This window comes from Molossus molossus, unplaced genomic scaffold, assembly GCF_014108415.1.
Source record: "Molossus molossus isolate mMolMol1 unplaced genomic scaffold, mMolMol1.p scaffold_m16_p_14, whole genome shotgun sequence".
Taxonomy (NCBI): domain Eukaryota; kingdom Metazoa; phylum Chordata; class Mammalia; order Chiroptera; family Molossidae; genus Molossus; species Molossus molossus.
This window is the reverse complement of record NW_023425349.1, coordinates 85386790-85408448: the sequence shown is the minus strand read 5'-3', so window position 1 is coordinate 85408448 and position 21659 is coordinate 85386790. Positions and strand designations below refer to the sequence as shown.

Below are 21659 nucleotides of genomic sequence, written 5' to 3'. Positions count from 1 at the left end.
TATATCAAGCAGGCAGGTTTCACAAGGCTGCCAGACAGATCCAAATAAAATTAATATCATGAGGATAAAAAATAAGACCGACAAGAAAAGTTTTAAAAACTGAGTGTGTTCCACGTGGAAGCAGCAATGTTTAGGGCTTGAGGGATGAGCTGGCACTGGGCTTCCCTACCTTGGTGCCTCCAGACAGGTCTCTCAGGACCTCTCGGCTTCCATCTCTCCTGCAAAGAGGGAACCAGACATCCATCTTTCCTTTTGTTCCTTCATCGAAAGGCAGTGATTGCAAATTACTCTGTTTTCTCAGCACAAAAATCAAATGACTTAAATTGCATTGGCTGGTTTAAGAATAATGTTTTTACAAATAATAAGTCAATAGTAAATACACTGCTATAAAAGAAACAGATGATACGTTTATATATTTTTACATGGCTGTCTTCTGTGTTAATTAATTGTGGCTTCGTTAAAAACTGGCTCACAATTTTGAGTACGTCCCATTCTACCAGTAAAACACAGCATTTTACTTAAGTAATGCTTCTCTCTTAAGCTTTCAGGCAAGCTATACCAACAGAAACAATGTACAAGTTTGCTGTTTTGTTTGCCTGCGATGGCATCGTGTTTGTTTATTCAGTCATTCATTTTCCATGTTATTAATTGTAAGACATCCTTTTTAAAATAGCCTCTTGTGTTGTTTACTGCCAAGAACAAGGATCTGTGATGGCAGACTAAATAAGATACTTCAGAGATTATAAAAGCAGTTGGGGGGATGTTAAGTTTTTTAGTTACTACATGATTGATATTTTTGCACACAGAACTAAAGCATGTTAAAGATGGTATTTTAATTTAATTTTGGGAATATAATAGCGTTAGAAGCATGTAAGAGGAACTAGAAGAGGCAAGCACAGGCCATGTTAGCCCTGCATCATACAGAGCAGCAGGAGGTCACCACCTGGTTTGTCCTCAGTCCCAGAGGTCCTCAGTCTCATGGGGGGGAGAGGGGCATGGGGCAGGTGACCTTGAGGTCACAGCTTCACCAGAGGCTTGCAACTACATCAATAGCAACAACTGCCCATACCTAGACAAACAGCCATTATTTTTCTGTCCTTTGTAAAATTTAATGCCCAGCCTCTTTATTCTGCATTTTATTTTTCCGTTTCAGAATTGTATTACTACCAGGAATGGTTTTCTGAGAACCAGAGACCAAGGAGGGCTGTAGATCATGGTGTTGCAATTTTGCTAATGAAACAGATGACCACATGCAAAGCCAAGTGTAGCTTTTAGCCTTTGACCATTGCAAAGCCACACGATAACCACCTTTTTCTAAAGGAAAAATGTGGCAGCCTGAATCCCGGTGTGTTTCATCTTGGGCTGCTTCCCACTGCCTGAGGCTCCACGTCTTCCAGTTCTGTCCCAGACCTGTCTCCGTCCCTGAGATTCCAGGGATAGCAAGGAGATCAGTCTTCTTTCTGCTCCTCTCCTTCACTTATTTCTAACAAGGTGCTCCAAGAGGGGCACGCTTCCTTGCTTCCTCCAGGTTGTATGTTCATGGAGGCAGGGGCCGCGTGCACCAGAGTCACCCCACTTCAGCATTCCCCTCTTGCAGTGGTCCCAGCTCTTCACATCTTGGTTGAGTTCCACAGACAGGAATGAGAACCAATGATATAAACAACACAGAAATGATTGGAAAAAAATGTTTTTCTACCGTGTGACATGGTGAAGAACTGCACGTCATTCCTAAGTAAAGAGTTTACCTGGAAAGATAAGGCTGGTTAATTGTTTCTCGTTGGAAAATAAAACAGTGTGAACTTTGGAAAACATCATAATCAGGCAGTTGCATGAAAAAGTCAATACACCATGAAAAAAGTAATAGCGTTTATCATGTGGACATGTGGGTTGCTCCAACCTCTCTTACCCATTCCCTTTACTACTTAGACATTTTGTGAGGCTTCCCAAATCAAAAGGCCTTGTGCCATTCAGGAACTTGGCCAGATTTATGTAGATGAAAGACTTGGGGGCAAAGGCAGACCTTGTTAGCAGCCCCTTGGGTTACCCGAAGGGTAACATGCTCTCTGAATAGTGTAGGAGCCTCATGAAAAAACTGATTTGTGCTAGAAAAATAGAAAATAAGGGAAACTATTCAGAAATAAGATTGTCTTTTAAATCAAGTATGCAGAATGTAAAATCTGATACATCTAGATTATAATTGCAGTGCTGTGTATGCGGAGTCCTTGGGGGTGTGGTGTGTGTGTGGGGGGGGGGGTAGGGGGCATGGAAAACCTACAATAAACCCGGCTGTGATCTCACCATATGTGTTGAATTGAACACAACTCTTCTGCATTTAATGAAGACTTTAGCCTTTAGGGGTAAATAAAACATCACTAAACAGGGATGGCCTGAATATTTTTTACTAGCTGTAATAATTAAAGCCATGAAAAGGTGGTGGGGTTATGTTACTTATTAACTTGAATCGCTCTTAGATTTGATCAAGACGTGGTTGCCCATGGCATTTTGTTTCATGCTTGTCCTTTGTTTCATTGACATGATCTGCCCTGGCCTTTGTGGCACAATAAAAGCAACCAAGCAGTTAGGAACCAGACCCAAAAGGGCTTTAGACCTCCGTCCAGCTTTCTTCTCACCGCCCCCACTCTTTCAGTGACAGACTGAGCCACTAGAATTGAACCTGAAATCCCCTATAAAGCTGTATACTTAGGGGGAGGTGAGTGGAGGGACCTGGAAGAAATCTTTCCCTCTTAGAAGGAAATTGATCAGAGTTCAGGTATAGCTGAGAGCTTTTAAAGGATGTTTTTATTTTCCTCATAGGCTGAGCCAAACATTAAGAAGCATTGAGATTGATTATAAGAGGAACTTGGAACCCAGATGTATTGGTTTCCTATTGCTGCTATGACAGATTACCACAAATCCAGTAACTTTACACAACATATTTATTATCTCACAGTGTCTGGAGATCAGATGTCCAAACAGTCTCGCTGGGCTAAAGTCAAGGTGTGGGCAGGCCTTTTGTTCCTTCCTGGAGGCTCTAGGGGAGAATCCTGTTCCTTGCCTTCTCCAGCTTTCAGAGGTCCCTGCATTCCTTGGCCCATGGCCCCTTCCTCCATCTTCAGAGCCAGCAGAGTCAGGCTGAGTCCTTCTCAAGCAGCTGAGTCTCTGCCCTGCTTGCCTTCTTCCCTTATAAAAGACCTTGTGATTGTCTTGGGCTCATGTGGATAATCCAGGGTCATCTCCCCAATCTTCAGGTCAGCTGACTAACAACCTTAACTCCCCTGTATCATATCACCTCACATACTCACAGGTCCTAGGGATTAGGACATGGCCACTGTCATGCTGACCACACCAGGTAATGTGGATAATGTAAAGAGTAGTGATTGGTGAGTTCATAGGGTTACATAGTAGACAAATACAGGGTGTGCTATTAGAAGTGGGTTTTTATAGCTTCTCACAGTTTGTTATAACTACTGTCAGGAAAAATACACATATAGGTACATGTGCACACATATAAGCTTTTACGCCGTAGGAAAAGTCATTTGTAGTTTTAGCTTATATGAGGTTTCTATTTTGTTGTATCTAATGTCAGGTACTGAATGTAAAGAGAAATTTTAAGTGATGTACAAATAATTTATAGTGTTTGTTTGGGAGAAATTGGCATTTCTCTAATCAAAAGCATGATCCAGTTATAGTTTATTGACTTAAGAGTGTTTAAATTAATTGTGTTTTGTCTTGTGAATTTTTTTGTGCTATAACTTTTTATTAAACTTCACAGAGGAACCTCAAATAAAAATGACAGTCTATTTTTAACATTCTAAACATCCTTTTTGGTGCTCATATCTGTATAATTTTTACATAGTTTTAACCGCTGTGTACATGTTCCTGTGTGCTAAGTGGCTTGACTTTTCTGTGACCCCTTTCCCCAGTCACCTCATTTAAGATTTCAGGTAGTGTGTGCCCCTGTTCTGCATGGCAACATCCACTGAGATGACAGACAGGTGTGTGAAGTTCTCTAGGAGAAAAGCACCACCTGCATTTGCATAAAGCAGAGCTACAGTGGTTAAGCTGTCAACAGCTTCCTAGTAGAAAATGTCCCTGAAATAGATATGACATTTACCTGTAATGGCTTTCTTTGCCTGTGAAATTAATGGTGTAAGGCTTTTTTTAAAACTGTCTGAATTTCTCTTTTCAAGTTGACCCTATTTTAACAAATTTTCATCATGTAGTTGCTAAAAATCAGTGCAAATGGGCATAAGATTGAAATTTGGTTCTTGCTACAAGTATGTTAATTCAAAATGGGCTGTGCTGGGTACTTGGAGGTAGGAAAATTTTTAAAAAGTAATCCCAGGCCTGCAGGGAGTGCAGAAATTTGAGCATATGCACAGTGGCATGTTAATAATTCTGTTATATGGTAGAATAGAACAGCTTACATGGGAGTGAATGAGGATAAAACCCAGAAAGCAAAATGGTTTCTAGAAGGGTTCTTGAAAAAGGTAGCCCTTGAAAAATGGTGGGACGTGCATTACAGGCAGAGGGACTGGTATTAGCAATTCATATCCGTTTGCAGGAAATGTTTGTTGAAGGGTTGAGGAGAGGATTGGGATTGGAAATGAGCATATTTGACCACACACATTGGGGCATACATGTCAATCATTAAGTCAGAGGACAGAGAGGATCAGAGTTGTGCTTTAAGGAAACTCACCTGGCCTGATGGAGTGGTGGCAGCGTGGGTTTATAATCCAGGGCTTTGAACAAGGCAGGCCTGGTGAGGGCCTACACAGAAGGGGGACGCTGGAAATCAGGCGGGAAAGGGAATGGAGAGCTTCTTTGACAACCGGTTTACATTTGGTGGTTAGTTGGGTAGGGTCACTGGTTGCATTCCTAACCCCACGCTATTTGTCTCCATGGTTAACCGTTAAGTAGGGCAGGCCACTGTAAATTCTCATCCAGGAACAAGGTGGGTGTTTGGACAGAAAGAGGGTCTTTAGACAGAAGGAGCGCCAGTGGTATTTCCGGACACCTTTGAGAGCTGGGTCGAGTTTTTCCCCGTGAGAAAATGGAAGTTACAGAGCTTGTGCCAAGGTCACTAACTAGGTGAGTAGTCAGGCAGCATTAGACCTGGGTTCTAGGTGAGTCGCCAGCGGAAGGCACCCCTACCGAGGTAGTACTTGCTGTTTGTGTTCGGAGGCAAGGACTTGTGTTCCCACCAAGCAAGACCCGAGTCCCAGGCGGTGCAGCGCACTGTGCGAGTAGGGGGCCTCAGCTGCCAGGACAACTGCAGGGCAGGGGCGGGGCAGGGCCTGACACCGCCCCTTGGGTGGGTGCTCCACTTCCCCGCCCTGCGTCCCCGCCCACCTCCCCAGCTCCCTCCAGCCCCTGGTCCTGCTGCCAGGTGGGCAGACGCTGAGCTGTCCTGGGCACTGGTGCAGAGGCGGACGTTAGCCAAGGCCTGGAGGCTGGCAGTCGGCGAAGGGTGCGGAGGACACATTGCGGCCCTGGGGCCCCCAAGGCAGACAGGACTTGCTTGGTTAAAACTTTCTTGTATTAGGTTACTCCCGGCTTGGACAAACAGGAGATACCCTAAATCTCTTTCCTCTCCAGTCTTTCCTGCGGGGACTTACTGTGCCTTCCTGGTGGATGCTGGTGGCTTGGTCCTTAGTGTGAAGAACATCTGTTTGTGATGTCGAGCGATCCCCAGCACCCACCCAGGGCCTCGGCTTCGGAACCGGAGAGAAGTGCTCGCCTCAAAGATCGCTGCATCACAGCCACAGCTACCCTAAGAGCTAGGTACTTTCATTTTGTTAGTTATCCTGCTCCTAATTTGGGCCGTACTTTCAGAGAAGAACATGCTCCAGAGACATGAGTCAGCGTAGTCCTCCCATCCATTAAACTTAGGTGACGTTAGTTGAGAGTGGGGAGCAAGGTGTGTAGAGTTAAGCGTCGCATCGCCCAGCGGGCACTGCGGAATTGATAGTGCCGCTTGGGAAGTTGCCTTTGAAAAGCCTTGGAAGGTGTCAAGGTCCCTGCTTTGAGAAGAGAGAGGCGCTCAGGGTGATGCGCAGGGGGCTCCAGCCTTGCTGGCCAGCAGAGGACTGTGCTCTGCTTAGAAGCCAGGAAATGTTTCCCAGATACAGCTCTGTGAAAAAAATAATAATCACTTTATGGACTAGGGCTACTGATTTGACTTCCAAAAGGGGGAATTAAATGGTCATTATAAAAATAGCATTAACAAATAGTATTGGGATCAATGAGAAACGATAGCTGCTATGTTGGTGAGAATCTCTAAGTGGAGATACTCTCAGCACAGTATGTGGTTTTTTATCTTACCTCTGTCTCCACCTTTCAATTTAAAGCAAAATTTCAGATCTAACAGCTTAATGGCTTTTTACTTTTAAAAGTAAATGCTAAAATAAGTTTGTGTTAGCAGTGAGAGTGATAACCGCATGGGTGTTCACGCTGTTAGCTGTTTACTTTTACAAGAACATTTTGGTATATTTTGTAAAATTTCATTATTTTTATCTGTCTCTCGTTGCAGAACATTATGTTTAAATGAATATTTATTATAATGTTATCTGAAGGTAGATATGAATTTTTCAAACTGAAAAAAACTCTTTTTAAAAAGAATTACAGCATGATTTTAACATTCTTATATTTTTGAAAGCACGTATAAAGCTTATAAATGTTAACGGAAGTATCCTGTGTTGTGCATAGAGATTGATTTAGCCAAGACTTTAAAGACTTTTCCCCCAGAATTCAGTGGGGAATTTTGGAAGGATGTTTTTGGGGAATATTATATTTTCTCTGAAGGAGCTTTCTGTGTATGTTCTCACTTGCTCATTGTGTTTATTTCATCTTTCAAGAACAAGTGTTTGGGAGTCTTTTCTATTATTTTTATTTTCCAGGAGCCTGGTTTTTCAGTTTAAGCATTTTAAAAAGAATGCCATCTTATTTTCAGGGCATTCAAGTTAAGCAAGGAAGGACACATAAGCATTTGAAAATGTTTGCATTTAATTTTTTAATTGCGTCTTTCTACTTGTTTTAACTTGAAATTAGTTAATTTTTCATGTTTAAAAAATTAACACGGTTACTACAATGAAACTAAATTGTGTCCAGATATCTGTCATTTAATATTTAGAGAGGCAAACGTAGCTGCTCAACAAAAATAGCATTTTGTAATAAAATAAGGTATTGAGTTAGTTTTCCATAATGTGAACAGTTAAGATTTTTTTTAGTTTAAAAATGGAGAAATTTTAGAGCATATCTTGGTAAATATGGGACAGAAAACTCTACTTTCCTGACATTTTGAAAAAATTAAAATCTGTTTCTAAAAAATATATAGTGAAAGGGGGAAGATATATGAGTCATATAACCTATTTTATGTAACATTTTTGTAGTGGTTGTTTTTACTACTTTTCTACTCCATTTCATAGTTCATTGCCCATGTTTTTTTTTTCTAAAATCTTTCCCATAAACTTCTAAGTTGTTCAGTAATTCTTCTAAAATGGATGCAGATTGCTTTAAAGATCAAATAAGTACCAAAACATAAAGTGTAAAAAGGCTTTTTTGTTTTTGGTGTTTCTTTGGCTCTTTCTAAGCACATATTTGCAATTGTAATTTTTCTCATCCTGATCATTTTACTCCACATTTAAAACTTGAATGAAGAATTTAACACTCAGAACTGTGAATGAACTCTCATAGTTTTCTAGGGAAGACAGGCCTGATCACTTCCCTTTATGAAGGTTCCTCTCACTTTTCCCCAATAAATTTCCTCATAATCCTTGAAATTGTTATTCTAGTTGATAGTTGCAGTTTATTTTGTTGTTTGAATTTGGTGACGTTTTTCTACTGGGATTGCTGTGAGATTGGAAACAAGACTGGCCTTTGGTGTGCTGTTGGAATGTTCTGGTCGTTTCCGGTGAAGATGCCAGTTATTAGGCATTAAAGCTTCCCTTGCACCCAGGAAACTGAATTCTGGCATTTGGTTTTTTCCCCTTTGGACCAACAAGTAGCCAGCCATTCGACTGCTATTAGCATGAAGGAGAGCAACCTCCACCGGTGCTAATTAAGAATTCTACAGATTGTTTACTAGAAAGATAGTAATGGGTATTTTCCTGAGCATTTTGTTTCCCTTTTACTCACAGAATCTATTAACTGTAAAAAGACAGCTCTCCCACATCTCTGCATCTTGCTCATTTCCACCAGGTGATCCAGGAACATTTGTTCTGCAGGAGGAACCAAACTTTCAAGTTTAATATTCATCTTTTTTGAGACAGTGGTTTTTTCTTGGTTAGTTGTAGCCATCATGGTCTGGCGTTTTTGCACAGAAATGCTAATTTTCTTGTGAAATGGCAGGTACCTTAGAGGTTAAACTTTTTTTAAAAAAATGTAAGTACAATGTGCAGTGAGAGAAAGTCCTCACATTCTATAAATTAGAGGAAAAATTGCTACAGCTTTGATTGCCTTTGTTCTCAAAGCCATTTGAATTGCAGGCTGTGTTGAGACTGGTTCGTACATTGTTTAACTGCTGAGACTAAAACTTCTAATTAGAGTAATCACTGGGTGGGAGCTGCCCGGCGCGGCCGGGTGGGGGCCAGGGGTGTGGCTGGGAAGGGGCGCCGCGCGGTGGGAACGCGGCCCCGACAGGCTGCGCGGGGCGGGGCGGGGCGGGGCGGGGCGCGGCGGCGGCCTCCGCGGGGATTGGCCCGGAAGGAGGAGGCGGTGCGCGGGCGGCCGCGGGACTAAGCCGCCGGCGCCCGGGACCGAGCCGGACTCCAGGCCCCGGTCCGCGCCCCATCGGGAGCCTCAGTAAGTAAGCCGCCTTCCGCCCTCCGGCCCGGGCCCGCCGCGGCAGCCCGGCCTGTGTGACAGCTGCGGGAGCCCGCGCCGTCAGCTGGTGCTCGTTAGGAGAACAGGGTGGTTTCTTCCTGGTCTGCCGAAATCCCTTCTCGTTTTCCTCTCTCGGCTCGATCTTTCCACCAAGTGAGCTTTCGCGGGCAGAGCCGGGTTGGGTGCCCTGTTTATTTATTACTCGGGCCGCTGCATCATGTGTCCTTCCTCGCTCACGGCCAGCAGCCCGTTCGGTGGCGGTGGCGCTCCCAGCGCTGCGGTCATAGCCGGGTGTGGAGGAGTTCTGGTTGCCCTGGGAATTTCTTAAAATCCGTGTAAAGAAAACTGCTTCTGACGGGTTGTCGCCTTTGTTTTACTGCTTTAGTACTTATAAGTGGGCTTCGGCATTGTAAGATTCTGTGTTATGTTTACCAAACCTTCAAGGAAAAAAGACCAGGTAAACAAGTACGCGTTCTGATGCGCTCAGGAAAGCTGATTTAAAGGACACACGCAGCAAGAAAAGAGTAACAAAAATGACTGCTTCCGGCTGGAGCCTTCTTTAGGAATGTCCTGCAGGTTAACTGGAGTCGCTGAAGAACTGTTCTCCTCTTTCCTCTGCGGTCGAGTGCTGTGTGCCGACCCAGAGGGTTTCTGTCTTCCGTCTCAGTTCCTAGCAGACATTCTTAGGTGGAAGCATGGACCCAGTGCTGGACAGCTAATAGCTAATCACAGACGGTGGCAGAAGCTGCATTTAAAACTGACTCCGAAGAGAAGTTCGTTTGGGTTGCCCTGGAGGGAGCAGCCTGTTCATTTTTTATTTCTGTATCAACTGTTATTTGTAAAGGTCTGAGATGGGACCCTACACTGTGGACTCAGCAGAACAGTGGTTCTCAACCTGTGAAATTGTGATTAGTATTTTTAAAATCTGTGTGTCCACCTTTACTTTTGTGGGATCAGTGATTACTAGTTATTTAAGTTCATTTGTTTTAAATAAGTCAAGTCTCACTTTGGAATAGAATGTGTAGACTATATGTAGTTGGTATGCTGTAACTTTGATATGTGGAAAGCAGAGTAGCAGAAGTTCTGTTAAAATGTGAAGAGTAAACATTTTATAAAGTTTTTAGTTTTAATTATGTAAGAAAAAAATTTTAAACTTACAGAAAAACTATGTTTTATTCCTCTTTTTAATGGTAAAGTCCATTTAATTTATACAGATAAATTAAGCTGGAATACGGAGGGGAGGGAGAGTTTGGCTTTCCATAGACTGATTATTTTCTATTAAGGCTTAACAGTCAGAAAACTTACAGATCCAGAACACTTTCTTGTAATTTCTAAAAGTTCTGTGCTGTTAAAACATATACCAGTAAAATAATACTGAATTTTTCTTACATGAGCACATTATACATACATAAAGGCAGATATAAAATAATAGAAGTGCTAAAACTTAACTATATTTTTATGGCATTTTTTAGGAGTCTATTAGAAATAACTACATAAAATCTCAAGCTTTGGGATTTTAGATTGCTACTAGAAAACACATCTTAGATTTAATCATGGGCCTGCCAACACCTATGAAGAGGTGTTGGTAGATCTCAAACCTAGAATTTTAGATTCATGATTAGCAATTTTTAGGATTTTTAGATTTATGACTAAAAAGTATCTGTTTTGCATCTTTGAAGACTTACTTCTGTTAATTAACTTTCAAGTACTTGAATTCACTTGAGAAAATATTTCCATGGCAGCAAACAAGGCCGCATTCAGATTTCCTGCTCCTGTATCAGCTCCAGACTGCACCAGGGCCTTGAGTCCAAGTTGGAGCGCACAATAAAAGTAAGATTATAATGCCTGGACTCTCATAGCAGTAAAAGTGGACGTTTTGCCCTAAAAGAACATTTTTATAATGCTATTTCAGTCTACTTGTTTAGTTAGTAATAGTTCCTGTTATGATGGGAAGTATATTAATTTACGAATTATTCAGCCATTTGTACACGGCATGAAACTTTGGGGTAAACAAACCTGGCATCATTTCTGTTCGTGTGGTTTATTGTTGTGTTTCTCATTCACCTGTTTGTCTCACCTTCTCACACGTGCCTCCACGAGCTAGCCGATGCTCTTTGCTGCAGAGTGCTGGCCCACTAAAGCTTGCATTCCCTTCAGATGAGCTGGCATTGAGGTAGAAGAGAGAAAAAAAGAAGTGAAAAGTGGAGTAAACATTTCTTGAATGTGTGTGAAATTTGTTTTCTGCCTTTCTCCTGAAGTTCTTAAGTCCATATCTTTTTCAAAAACACAAATTTCTGACCTTTAAATTAATTCTTTGCTCTTTTCCTCATAAAACTTTACAAAGTTAATCCAGGATATAAAATGTCTGGACTAGAATCCAAAAGTGGACAGGATTTGAGTGAAGTTCGACTACTGTACTTTGTGTACATTAAATCATTCTGAAAGAACACTGAGACTTTGGGTAGTAAATTGTGCAGTACTCTCAACACATTTTTATTAAACAAAAACAACTTTACATCTATTTTTCAGCAAAAATTCAATGAGTTTGACTCCTCACCCTCATCTACCTCACAGTCCCTACAGTTCCTCTTTAGTTGTGGTTGGCCAAATATATATTTAAGGATATGTTTCTTTGTCGACTTTATGACACAAACCACAACAAATTGTGGACGTGTGGCTAAAATTTATGCTTAGTTTGGATTTGGTAGAAAATATGGAAAGAATATTAGAAAACAAAATCTGACCAAAAAGATACTGATGTTGTTTTTACTATGGGCCTATGAAAGGAAAGGAACTAGCAGTATTGTTAATGGAGTGTTAGTATTTTAGACCAGAATAAACACCAAGAGTGAAATTTGTTTATAAATTACGTTCTAGGCTTAATATGTTGAGGTGTGTATTCGTGTCTGAGTTGTCTGTCTAAACTGAGGGTCAGAGTAGTTGACTTGGTTTCTCCCTCCTTCTGTTTCTTGTCTTTTTCTCACCTTGCAACTCTTATTAGTCTTATGTCTAAATGCTTTTGTGACTTCCTTTTATTTTAGCTGTTGATTTTAATAACTTGAAGAAACTTAAGTCTTTAATAACAAGTTTAAACAAGGAGGCCATGCAAAGCAAAGGGACAGATTTCTCTTAGAGACACTATTGAGCTTCTGCACTTGGAGTAATTTAATTTATTAGCGTTTTAAAAACATTGCAGAGCTATCATTTCATTGATTATGGTTGATTACAACTGAAGAGACATTTCAGTTATTTTACCATTAGTTTTTAAAATAAGAATCATCTATCACATCTGTTGTTATACAGAATGTTTATAAAACTTTTTAAGTTGATATGTTTGAATGTGTGTATTTTTTAAATTTGTGTTTGAATGTGTGTATTTTTTAAATTTGTTTTTGAAGTGAGAATCACTTCTAGCCTGAATTTTCATGTGTCGATATATAAATTATTTTTTAATAGATTTACTTAAATCACCAAAGTATTGATTGACAGCTATCTTGCAATTAATATTTTTAAAATATATTTTTATTGACTTTAGAGAGAAGGAAAGGAGAGAGAGAGATAGACACATCCATTTCAAAGAGAAACATCGATTGTCTGCAGACAATTGACCCCTCATTGGGGATCGAGCCCGCAACCTGGTTATGTGGCCTGACCGGGAATCGAGTTGGAACCTCAGTCCATGGGATGGCACTAACTCCACTGAGCCACACTGGCCAGGCATCTTGCAATAGTTTTTACTTTGTTACCCGTCGTACTAGATAGGACATTAAGTCCTTTATCTAAATCTGATAAATTCGTATCAGGTATGCTATAGGTAGAACATGAGATGAGCAACATTGGGTTCGTTCTTTAAGGATTAACCTTAAAAATGTACATTCTTTTTATAGAGGTTAAAACACGGTTTTGTTTGAACTCAGTTATTCTTTGTTTAAACTTAAAAGAAGAGGATTGTTTTTATTCATAAGATTCTGAAGAGCATATTTTCAGTAAGAGCTTGGTTTTTTTCCCATTTGCTAATTAATCACTTGTAATTTAGAGGAAAATCTGTGCTTTCAGACTGATTATTCCTAAGGATTGCTTATTTGTGCATATGAACACCTTAATTTTGTGCATACTATATATAGATCACTTTTCAACAGGAACATGGGGCTGTATGTTACAACGAAGACCCTGATGTTGATAGTTATTTACTAAAACTGTTAAATTTGTAATAAGTACTCTCACACAAGCTATCTGATTTTGACATAGTGGGGGTAATATAGGAAGTTGGAGAAAAATAGGAAGAAATTCTGGGATTGAAGGAAATTACAGTTATTGTTTTTTCCCCTTGTGAAAAAGCTCTGAAAACATTTAAATGCTAGTTCATTTAATATAATAAATGACAACATAAAAGTCTGAGCATGCCGCCCGGCCGATGTGGCTCAGTGGTTGAGTGTCGACCTACGCACCAAGAGGTTACCCATTCGATTCCCGGTCAGGGCACATGCCCGGGTTGTGGGCCAAATCCTCAGTGGGGGGCATGCAGGAGGCGGCCAGTTGATGTTCTCTCTCATCGATGTTTCTATCTCTCCCTCTCCCTTCCTCTCTCTCTAAAATCAATACAGAAAAATTATTTTTTTTTAAAATGTCTGAGCATGCGCCTGTTTGATGCACTGCTTTATATATATTTGCAAAGAATTTGGGAAATTTTAAATTCTTCCAATATTTGTGCATTGCTCACACAGAACTTATTTCTTACATTTAATGGCATTAGCATTCATCTCTTTGTAGAACTACTGGAATCAGAACTGTTAAGGTCTACGTTATTTTCAAATATTGTTATGACTAAGAAAAGAGAGGCACTGATAAGTCTCTGGGTGCACAGGAGTTCAAGGGCATCTGCCTGTGACTAACTGGACCTGCTTTATTAAAAGTCCCTGATTTCCCCTTAGCACCTCCTTAAAGTGTGTGCTTTAATCATTTCCAAATTTCAGTGCTCTGAGATTAGATCACAGTATTGAATTTCTTCATAAAGTAGATCTTCCCTCCGTTGCGTACTTTTGGGGACATATTTTTAACATGATTTAGGAAAAATAGTTCAGCTTGAACTGGAGGCAGGAAAAAAGAAAAAGACAAGGCAGGTCATATAGCTTACTGGGAGAAAAAGTTGACTCAAAGAGTTACTTAATTTTTTTAAAAACCGTCTTTAGGAAGTTTTTTTACACAAATTCAAACATATTCTACATTCTTGCTGTTTTACCATATTACAGAAACAGTTCCATCTCATTCTTTTTAATAGCTGCATAGTATTCTGTTGTGGTTTTATACCATAGACATAATTTTGACACACAAAACCAGCCGATAGTTTTCAGTCATATGGTGTACGTTAGGGGGTTATAAATTAGTATGTGACTAGAATTTTTACTAGAATTTTGAGTTAGGAAATAACACTCTAAGTTAGGAACTCAGATTTATAAAATGTGTATGTTTATTCAGGATGAGAATACCAGTTATTAAATATAGTATTATTAACTTAGGCAAGAGCATTAATTCTAAAGAAATGAAGAGAGGCAGGTTTAATTTAAAAAATACTGCAAACACAAGAAAAGTTGAAAGTATTCGCTGATACTTTCAAGTGTTTCAAGAAAGCTTGAACAAGCCTGGCATCTAGCATGCCGTTCTTGTCATGGCGGTGATTGAGCTGGGTCATTTACGAGTTTATAATTTCTTCTTCACGAACCATGATTGTCTTCAGAAGCATGAAACTCAGATCAGGATGGTCTCCCTTGGGCTCCCTCAGTTATTGGTCTGGCAGGTTCCTGGGAAGGGGAAGCAAACATGAAGATCCCAAGCATCTCTTATAAAAGACTTTGGAATTTTCCATTTGCGTGCTTACAAAATTTATTTTCGAAGATGTGTAATATAAACATTAGTGTGCACATGGTTGTAACATTTTATGTAGTTTAAATAATATGCTTTGTTTGGGATTGTATATAGTTTGGGCAATACTTTTATAAAAGTTAGGGAAATGTTAGCACATGAAAATTTGACCCTTATAATCTGGAAACATGAGAGTAATTTATGCCAGCAAATTATTTCAGATACTGTTTGCTAATGATGGTGTCTGTTTTCGTCACTTTTGGAAGCACCGTGACCACGCCATGGCTCCGAAGTGCAGCAGACTCCTTAAAATGCAGCTGTTAAAGCCATTCCCCCAAAATACAGTAAACATGCTTTTTCCTCTATAGAATGAATTATATGAATATTTGCTTCTGCTTGAATTTTCTTTCTCAAATTTGACTACAGCCATACTCCCTAAAGAATGTTTGATAATTAAAAATAACTGATTGTGCTGGACAGATATATGCTCTTGATAGTTTTATTTTGAAGAAAATTATTTTCATTTCTAATTATTTCATTGTGACTTTGATTTGCTGGCAAATTAAATTTGTGCCCCCCAAATAATGTGAAATATACAGACTTTTATACTTAAATTTGGTAATTCTTTAAAATGTGTTAAGTTTTTGCTTCAACATGTAAAAGATGGTTTTTCTTTTGTAAGTTTTGTTTTCAGTTTGTTTTTGGTAGCAGTTCAAATCAATTCTCTTTTTCCTACATACAAGTTACTAGTTTGGACTAAAAATATTTTAATTATTTATCATAATATCCTAGTTGACATCCGCTCTTGGACAGACACTGGCCAGTGTACATATTATTAAATAGTTCATTTTTGACAGTAAAAATGTTTATCATTAAGAAAGTGGTAGGTGAGAGGAGATTACTGTATACACTAACCTGGAAGTGAAGACGTGGCTAGTGTTTGGGCCGGCAGGGTCAGCTGAGTGCCAGTGACCTCACGCTTTCAGGATTGTGTTTCTTTGTGTGTTGTGCGTAAGGAGAACTCTTGTTTTGAGGAACTTTGTCAAGTATGTCTTGATTTTAACCCATTTTCAAATAGCATATGGAAATGTATACAACTTAGAGATTTCTTCTTACTCTGGTTCAGAGCAGTGTCTGAAAGTGCCTTGTTTTCAGGTTCTGTCTTGTGTCCTGTAGTCCGAGTTCCTTTGCCCCTAATGAGAAAACTATGTGAATGGTGACTGCTTGCTCTCCTGCCTGTGGACGGTCGGTGGAGGCACCATAGGGTGTCTAGTGTGGTTGGGTGTGTTTTCTGGGAGGAGTCAGAAGGAATTTGTTAGTTTTGGGGAAAGCTTATTTTAAAAAGGGGGGGGGCTTTTTATATCTGTGGGATTACCTTTTAAATCCAAGGGGCAAAGGAGAACTGCTGTCTCTGTTGTGTCCCTATGCCAGAAAGCCTCCTGCATGTGACTTTCAAAGGTCAGCCGCTTTGAGTCTGGTTTGGACCCTGCTTGTGTTGAATTTCAGCCAGCATGTCTCCGGCATACAGGGGAATTTGAGATTTTTCCCTCCCCCATTTCTTCTGTTTTTGTTCAGTGTAAACAGTTCCTGCCGTAGAAACATAGACAAATATAGCAGAGAATGCTTTTCTGGAAGAAGAATGCTCCCTAAGCATTTTTTAACCATTTTTGGGAAGAATTGATCTTTCTGTGTATTTCAGACAGACTGAAAGAGAGGGAGGCCGTTGCTGTAAATTGAAGTGACATCATAAGTATTACCCCCATTGATCCGCTTTTAGTCTCCAGCCAGGATAAAAGGAAATGGCATCAGGGAGGAAGCATGCTTCATTTAGGCACAGATCCCAGAGTGATAATGGGGTAATAATAGAACTCACGCCACTGTCAATCGGAGGCTGCATTAGTCTCGGGCTCCTTCCTTGTCTGGGAGCCTCTCACAGACTTCCTTCGTGGCCGCAGCACGCCAGCTGGGCCTTGAGGGAGGTGCCCTCCTTTGCTTTTGGAGGAGTGCAGACAGTGGGGCTCAGATGTTCATCTGCACCCCGTTCCTTGTGTCAGGACCTGTCTGAGCAAGGTCAGTAGTGAGATGCGTCAGTGACATTTTCGGTAGGAGATGAGCTGGCCTTTTCTGATTCTGCTAATGGAAGGAATGGTGGAAGGCCTCAGTTACATGGGTGGTCCTTCTGGGAGCCAGGAGTGAGTGATGCCCCCATGACAGCAGTATGAGGCTTTGGAAGAGTCAGGGTTTGTTTTCTTTGTGCTGCTTGTAGACTGGGAGGGTGGGTTTGGGAAATTCATATTTTCTTTCCAAGAGTCTGTGTAGAAACTTGAAAAACCATTCAAATGGTGTGCCTTGCCTCAGCTCTTAAGTTGACTGGGAAAAATACCAGGTAGACTTTCCTTTTTCTTTGTACATTGCTGGGTAGTTGGGTGGAATCCTCCATGTTTAGAGCAAGAATACAGACCTCTAAATCCTTAACAAATAGCATTTGTATTGCCTGATGCCCTTTAGCATTTTGGTTTTTTTTTGTATTTGAATAAGTTTTACCATGGAGTGAAGTTCTCTATTTCAAGTATCCACATGACTTTGGCACCTCATAGCATTATTTTGTCTAAGTTTTGAGGCAGATGCATTTTAAAAATACCAACTGGTTTCCATATGGAAAAAATAATAACTCTGTCATGAAGTCCTTGTTTGTGCAAAGGAAAGGACTTTCTATTTCTGTCGCTGTCGAACTGTGACTGTGAGCACTAGGAGACCCTCAGAAATAAAAGCAAGTTCTTTTTATAATGCTTGACGGAGCTGCCTTCTGATGAGATAATGCTCTGAAGCATGTACTTTTTTCCTTAATCACTCCGTAGTGCTTGTCTCTCAGTGCTGCTGTATTAAAACGCAGTTGGCCTAGGAGTCATGTGAAATGATATTTGATTTCTGTGGCGGAGTGGAATGGCCCACACAGTATTGCCATTGCCACCGTGCCAGCTGCCCCGCACAGCATCCGGGCACACTTTGGAGTGTTTCTCTCTCAGTTGCTTTGCAGACTTTTGGTTTATTACATAGTATTTCTTTCTCATCATAGGATGGCTTTGCCAGGGAATAAATGTTTATTTTACAAAGGGAAATATACTGTATTAAAACGAGCTACTTAACATATTTTTGCTTTAATATCCTTTTTTAAGGTCTGTAATATCATGTAAAAATTATGTAATGTATACTTATTCATTTGTGAATGAAAAGTACTGAACTCGTTTTATTGTCTGTACTAAAATAGTGTTTGATCACTGATTTTTCTCCACTTTTCATATTGTCTAGACACTACATTTTTCCCTGGCGAGTTAGAAGAGTTAGAGTTGAAAGACAGGCGGCTACAGGTTGTTAATTGAGAATCACTTACACAAGCCCATTCTGAAGCGTGAGCCAAGCAGCACCCTCAGCATTAGGGAGGGCCGTTCTCACGCCTGTGTGGAGGTCCTGTGCCTTCTTCCTTCTCTGAACAGGCCGGCTCTTGCCACAGAGCAGTGGCGCCTCTGTGCCCAGGAGGCCCACCTGGCGGCCGTGTGCGTGCCTGTTCTTTACCTCTCCAATTAGAGCAAATTAAACTTATTAAAAACCTCCTCTGTTCCTTCTCAGCTGTTTATCTTTAGTCAAGGGGCTTAGCTTTAAGTATTTTTCCATTGTGTAAAAATTAGGAGAGGACAAAAACTTCCAGGGACCTTTTTCTCAGTCTTTGTGCAGATGCATGAACTCCTGCTTAGAGAAAGACTGCAGGAGACAGGAAAGTGTGACTCCTGATACTTTTATGGGTTCACATATCAGTGATTCTTTTATTTTAAACCAGAGTTGCATTTATTGGTTAACCCAGTTAGGTTAAGTTGAGGACCAAGCTAGTCTTCTTCCTCAAGGATTACTTTCCTCTGTGGGTCTCTCTAGTTTAAACCAAATCCCAAACTTGCGTTCTAACAATAGGCCTCTTTGTAAGTGTGGGCACATAATAGGGAAATGCTTCTCTTTCTGCTCTGTTCTTCCCTGTAATTCTGCAAATTGCCCAAGCTGGTTCCTGCTGACTTAGTTAGGAAACCAGGCCCCCACCCCCAGCCCATGGGGTTCTGCCCTGTATCAGGCTGGGCCCTTTCCCAGAAGCCGTCTTTCTGGCCTCAGCGTTCAAGCTGTTGCTGCCCTGGGCTTGGCAGCTACCAGCTTTGAGAATGCCTGTGGTGGGCAGGACCGGGTGGCGGCTCTGACCCGTCTGGGGCCCTCCCCTCCCCAGCCTGTAGGGGCAGGTGGGCTGCAGCTCCATAGGTGCCCAGGCCAGGCCACCTCGGGGTGGGGGTTGTGTGGAGCATACTTGGGAAAGGGCTGGGTTGGGTAGGAAGTGACCCTAATGGGGGAGAGAGGGAGGCTCTGTGAAGAGGCTGGAGAACCTTCGGGAGTGACCTTAGGGGTCTGAGGGATGCACTCCAGGCCAGGCTGAAGGCTCAGCCTCCAGAAGGACCCATCTTGGACCTCAGGGAAGGAAGCTCCAGAGAGGGAGGTGGCAGGGCAAGGAGGAGGGCCTGGTGGCTGGGGTGCTGCTGAGGCTGAGGTAGAGCACCGAGCCCCCACCAGGGAAGGGCTCATGGTGTGACTAGGTGGGGAGGCTCTTAGAGGCTGGTGGCCCTGGATTTGTCCTGTTTCGTAAAACAGCAGATTTCTTCTAACGTCATAAAAGAGTAGGCTTGTGTGTCTAAAACTATAAAGTAGAAAACTGGTGTTTTTGTTTCTGGTTGTTACGTAGTAGTTATCTTCAAAGCATCTTATAGGCACATGACTTCTGTGGAAGGAAAATGTCAGTTGTTCTCTGAGTCTCTGTGGGGAACCTCACTGGTCAGTGCTGGTTGTAACCCTGTTTTGGCTGAAGGCACCTACTTTCACCTGTCGGCCTGAGAAAGATCCACAGGAGTGGAAGAATGTTAAGGAAATAAAAATGTCCAAGAATCAAGGGATGTGTGTGTCCCTGTGTCCCTGTCGGGAGGTGGGGTTGTATGAGAACTCCGAGGGGTGAGGTGAGGACGACAAGAAATGCTTTCTCTGTGGAACTACGTGGTGGATGCTGTGCCCTCGGGAAAGGGCAGGGCCGGCAGAGTGCACATTTGGGGTAGCAAGGTAAAGAGAGGTGGGGAGAGAAGCCAATAATTTTAAAAATTTCTTGAGAATAACAGAAAATAGGGATTAAAATCCAAGTATTGTTTTGAATATTCTGTTGGGCTTGCATTGACTTGCAGACTTGTAAATTTGGGTTCATTGACGGATTTTCAGGGCCTAAGTAGGGAAGGAGTAAAGCTAAGTGGAGAGAGTAGTGGCATTCATAGTAAAAATTTTAAAACCTTAATTTTAGAATCAATATTTTTCAGTTCCTACAATGTATTCTTTCCTCCTCATTCAGTTTGTGAGCACTGTCTGTTCTTGGGCGGAACTAGGCAGTGAGGTACAGTGACGAGTGAGACAGATACTTTCCATCCTTGGGTTTCACAGATGTTTGTTCATAAAATACCCATTATTTTTGTACCATATTAAAGCACCCTCCTCTCTTTGTCCTTAACTTGGCAACACCAGTTTTTACCTATCCCGTGTGAAAACTTAGGAATGTGGGTGACTGTGTGTGTATGATCATGTTTACAACATTTTAAAAATGTTTAATGGAATAATAAACTTAATTTTTATAGGGGAGTCTTTGTGAGACATAGTTCTTGTTTAATGACATGCTCTTTATTTCTTAGTGTACAAATGGTAAGGAAGGAAATCTGAAAGCACCTTATTTCTGTTAAACTTCCTAAGATCAGGTGGTGTCTTGAGTCTTTGTCTAGGTTAAATGACATTTTGGCATATGTTTGCCATCAAGAAAGGGATCTAATCAACCATGAGAAGGTTTTATGAAGATGAGTATAGTTTTAATAATTTCACAGTGCATGTATATTAAATAATCGCATTGTACAACTTTAAAAAATACGTTGGACAACCTAAGAAAAAAGAAAAGCACAGTTTTGATCTGCTCTATATACAGAACTGACATAATAAGCCATGGAGAATACAGCTTAATCAGACCCTAGGAAGCTGTGTCTTTGAGGATGCAGTGCAAACCCTGAGGTTTACCAAACTTCACGTTACCCTGGGCTTTACTGTCTTTGTTTTAAACGTTTGGGTTTAATTTCTTGTAACCTGAAAGGCATTTTCACTGGCTATTTGGTTTGCCCTCAGCTCCTTCCAGACCAGCTGGTTTTGCTTTTGGAGCATCTCTTGGAGCAGAAGACCCTGAACCCCAGAACTCTGCAAAGCCTCGAAAGGACATACCACCTCCCCCAGCAGGATGCAGAGGTAACCAGGACTGCCCTCGATGTAAACAGTGGGGCCCTTGCTGTTGTGAACCATGATGGTCCGTCCCATAGCTTCCCAAACTGCTGGAGCTGTGATTTCCATTAGCCCTGCCTCATGCCCTGTGCCCCAGTGCGGAGCAAGTCCCCCTAGCCCGTGGAAACTGTTTCCCGGCTGTGCTGCCTCCAGCAGGGGGCCCGGAACCAGCTTATTACTGGGGTTTTTCCCTCTTACCTTTGAAATCGTAAGGATGGATATAAGTCTCGGAAAGGAATGAGCAGGCAGGGTGGGGTGCTCTGAATGAGAAGCTCGGGTGGGTCATCTTGTGCTGGGTGGTGGCGCCGTCCTGCTGCACGCCAGGGAAACTTGGCTCGGGCGTGCCAGAGCTGCTTGGTTGCCTTCAGTCAGGACAGGAAAGGAGCCATGTGCAACGGAAATGAAAGCTAAATCTAACAGCTGTGGTTTGAAAAGCAAAATTGGATGCTTGTGGGAAAGCAGTATGATGTGGCTCTGAATATCTCTGAGCTCACTGTAAAGAATGCAGTGTGAATCCTACAATGAGTGCTGGGGTTTTATTTATATTTTTATATATGCAGAAAATAAATATTTATTGTATTTGGTCATCTTAAGTA

At 41.4% G+C, this 21659-nt stretch overlaps 1 protein-coding gene across 1 annotated transcript in view; it reads left to right on the top strand.

Moving 5' to 3' along the window:
• Positions 1-21659, top strand: part of LOC118629797 (aminopeptidase O (putative)) — a 339962-nt gene that overhangs the window by 292377 nt on the left and 25926 nt on the right. The window contains exon 15 of the mRNA XM_036261438.1: positions 20914-21030. Coding sequence (XP_036117331.1) covers positions 20914-21030 — 117 coding nt within the window. The remainder of the gene's footprint in view (positions 1-20913; positions 21031-21659) is intronic.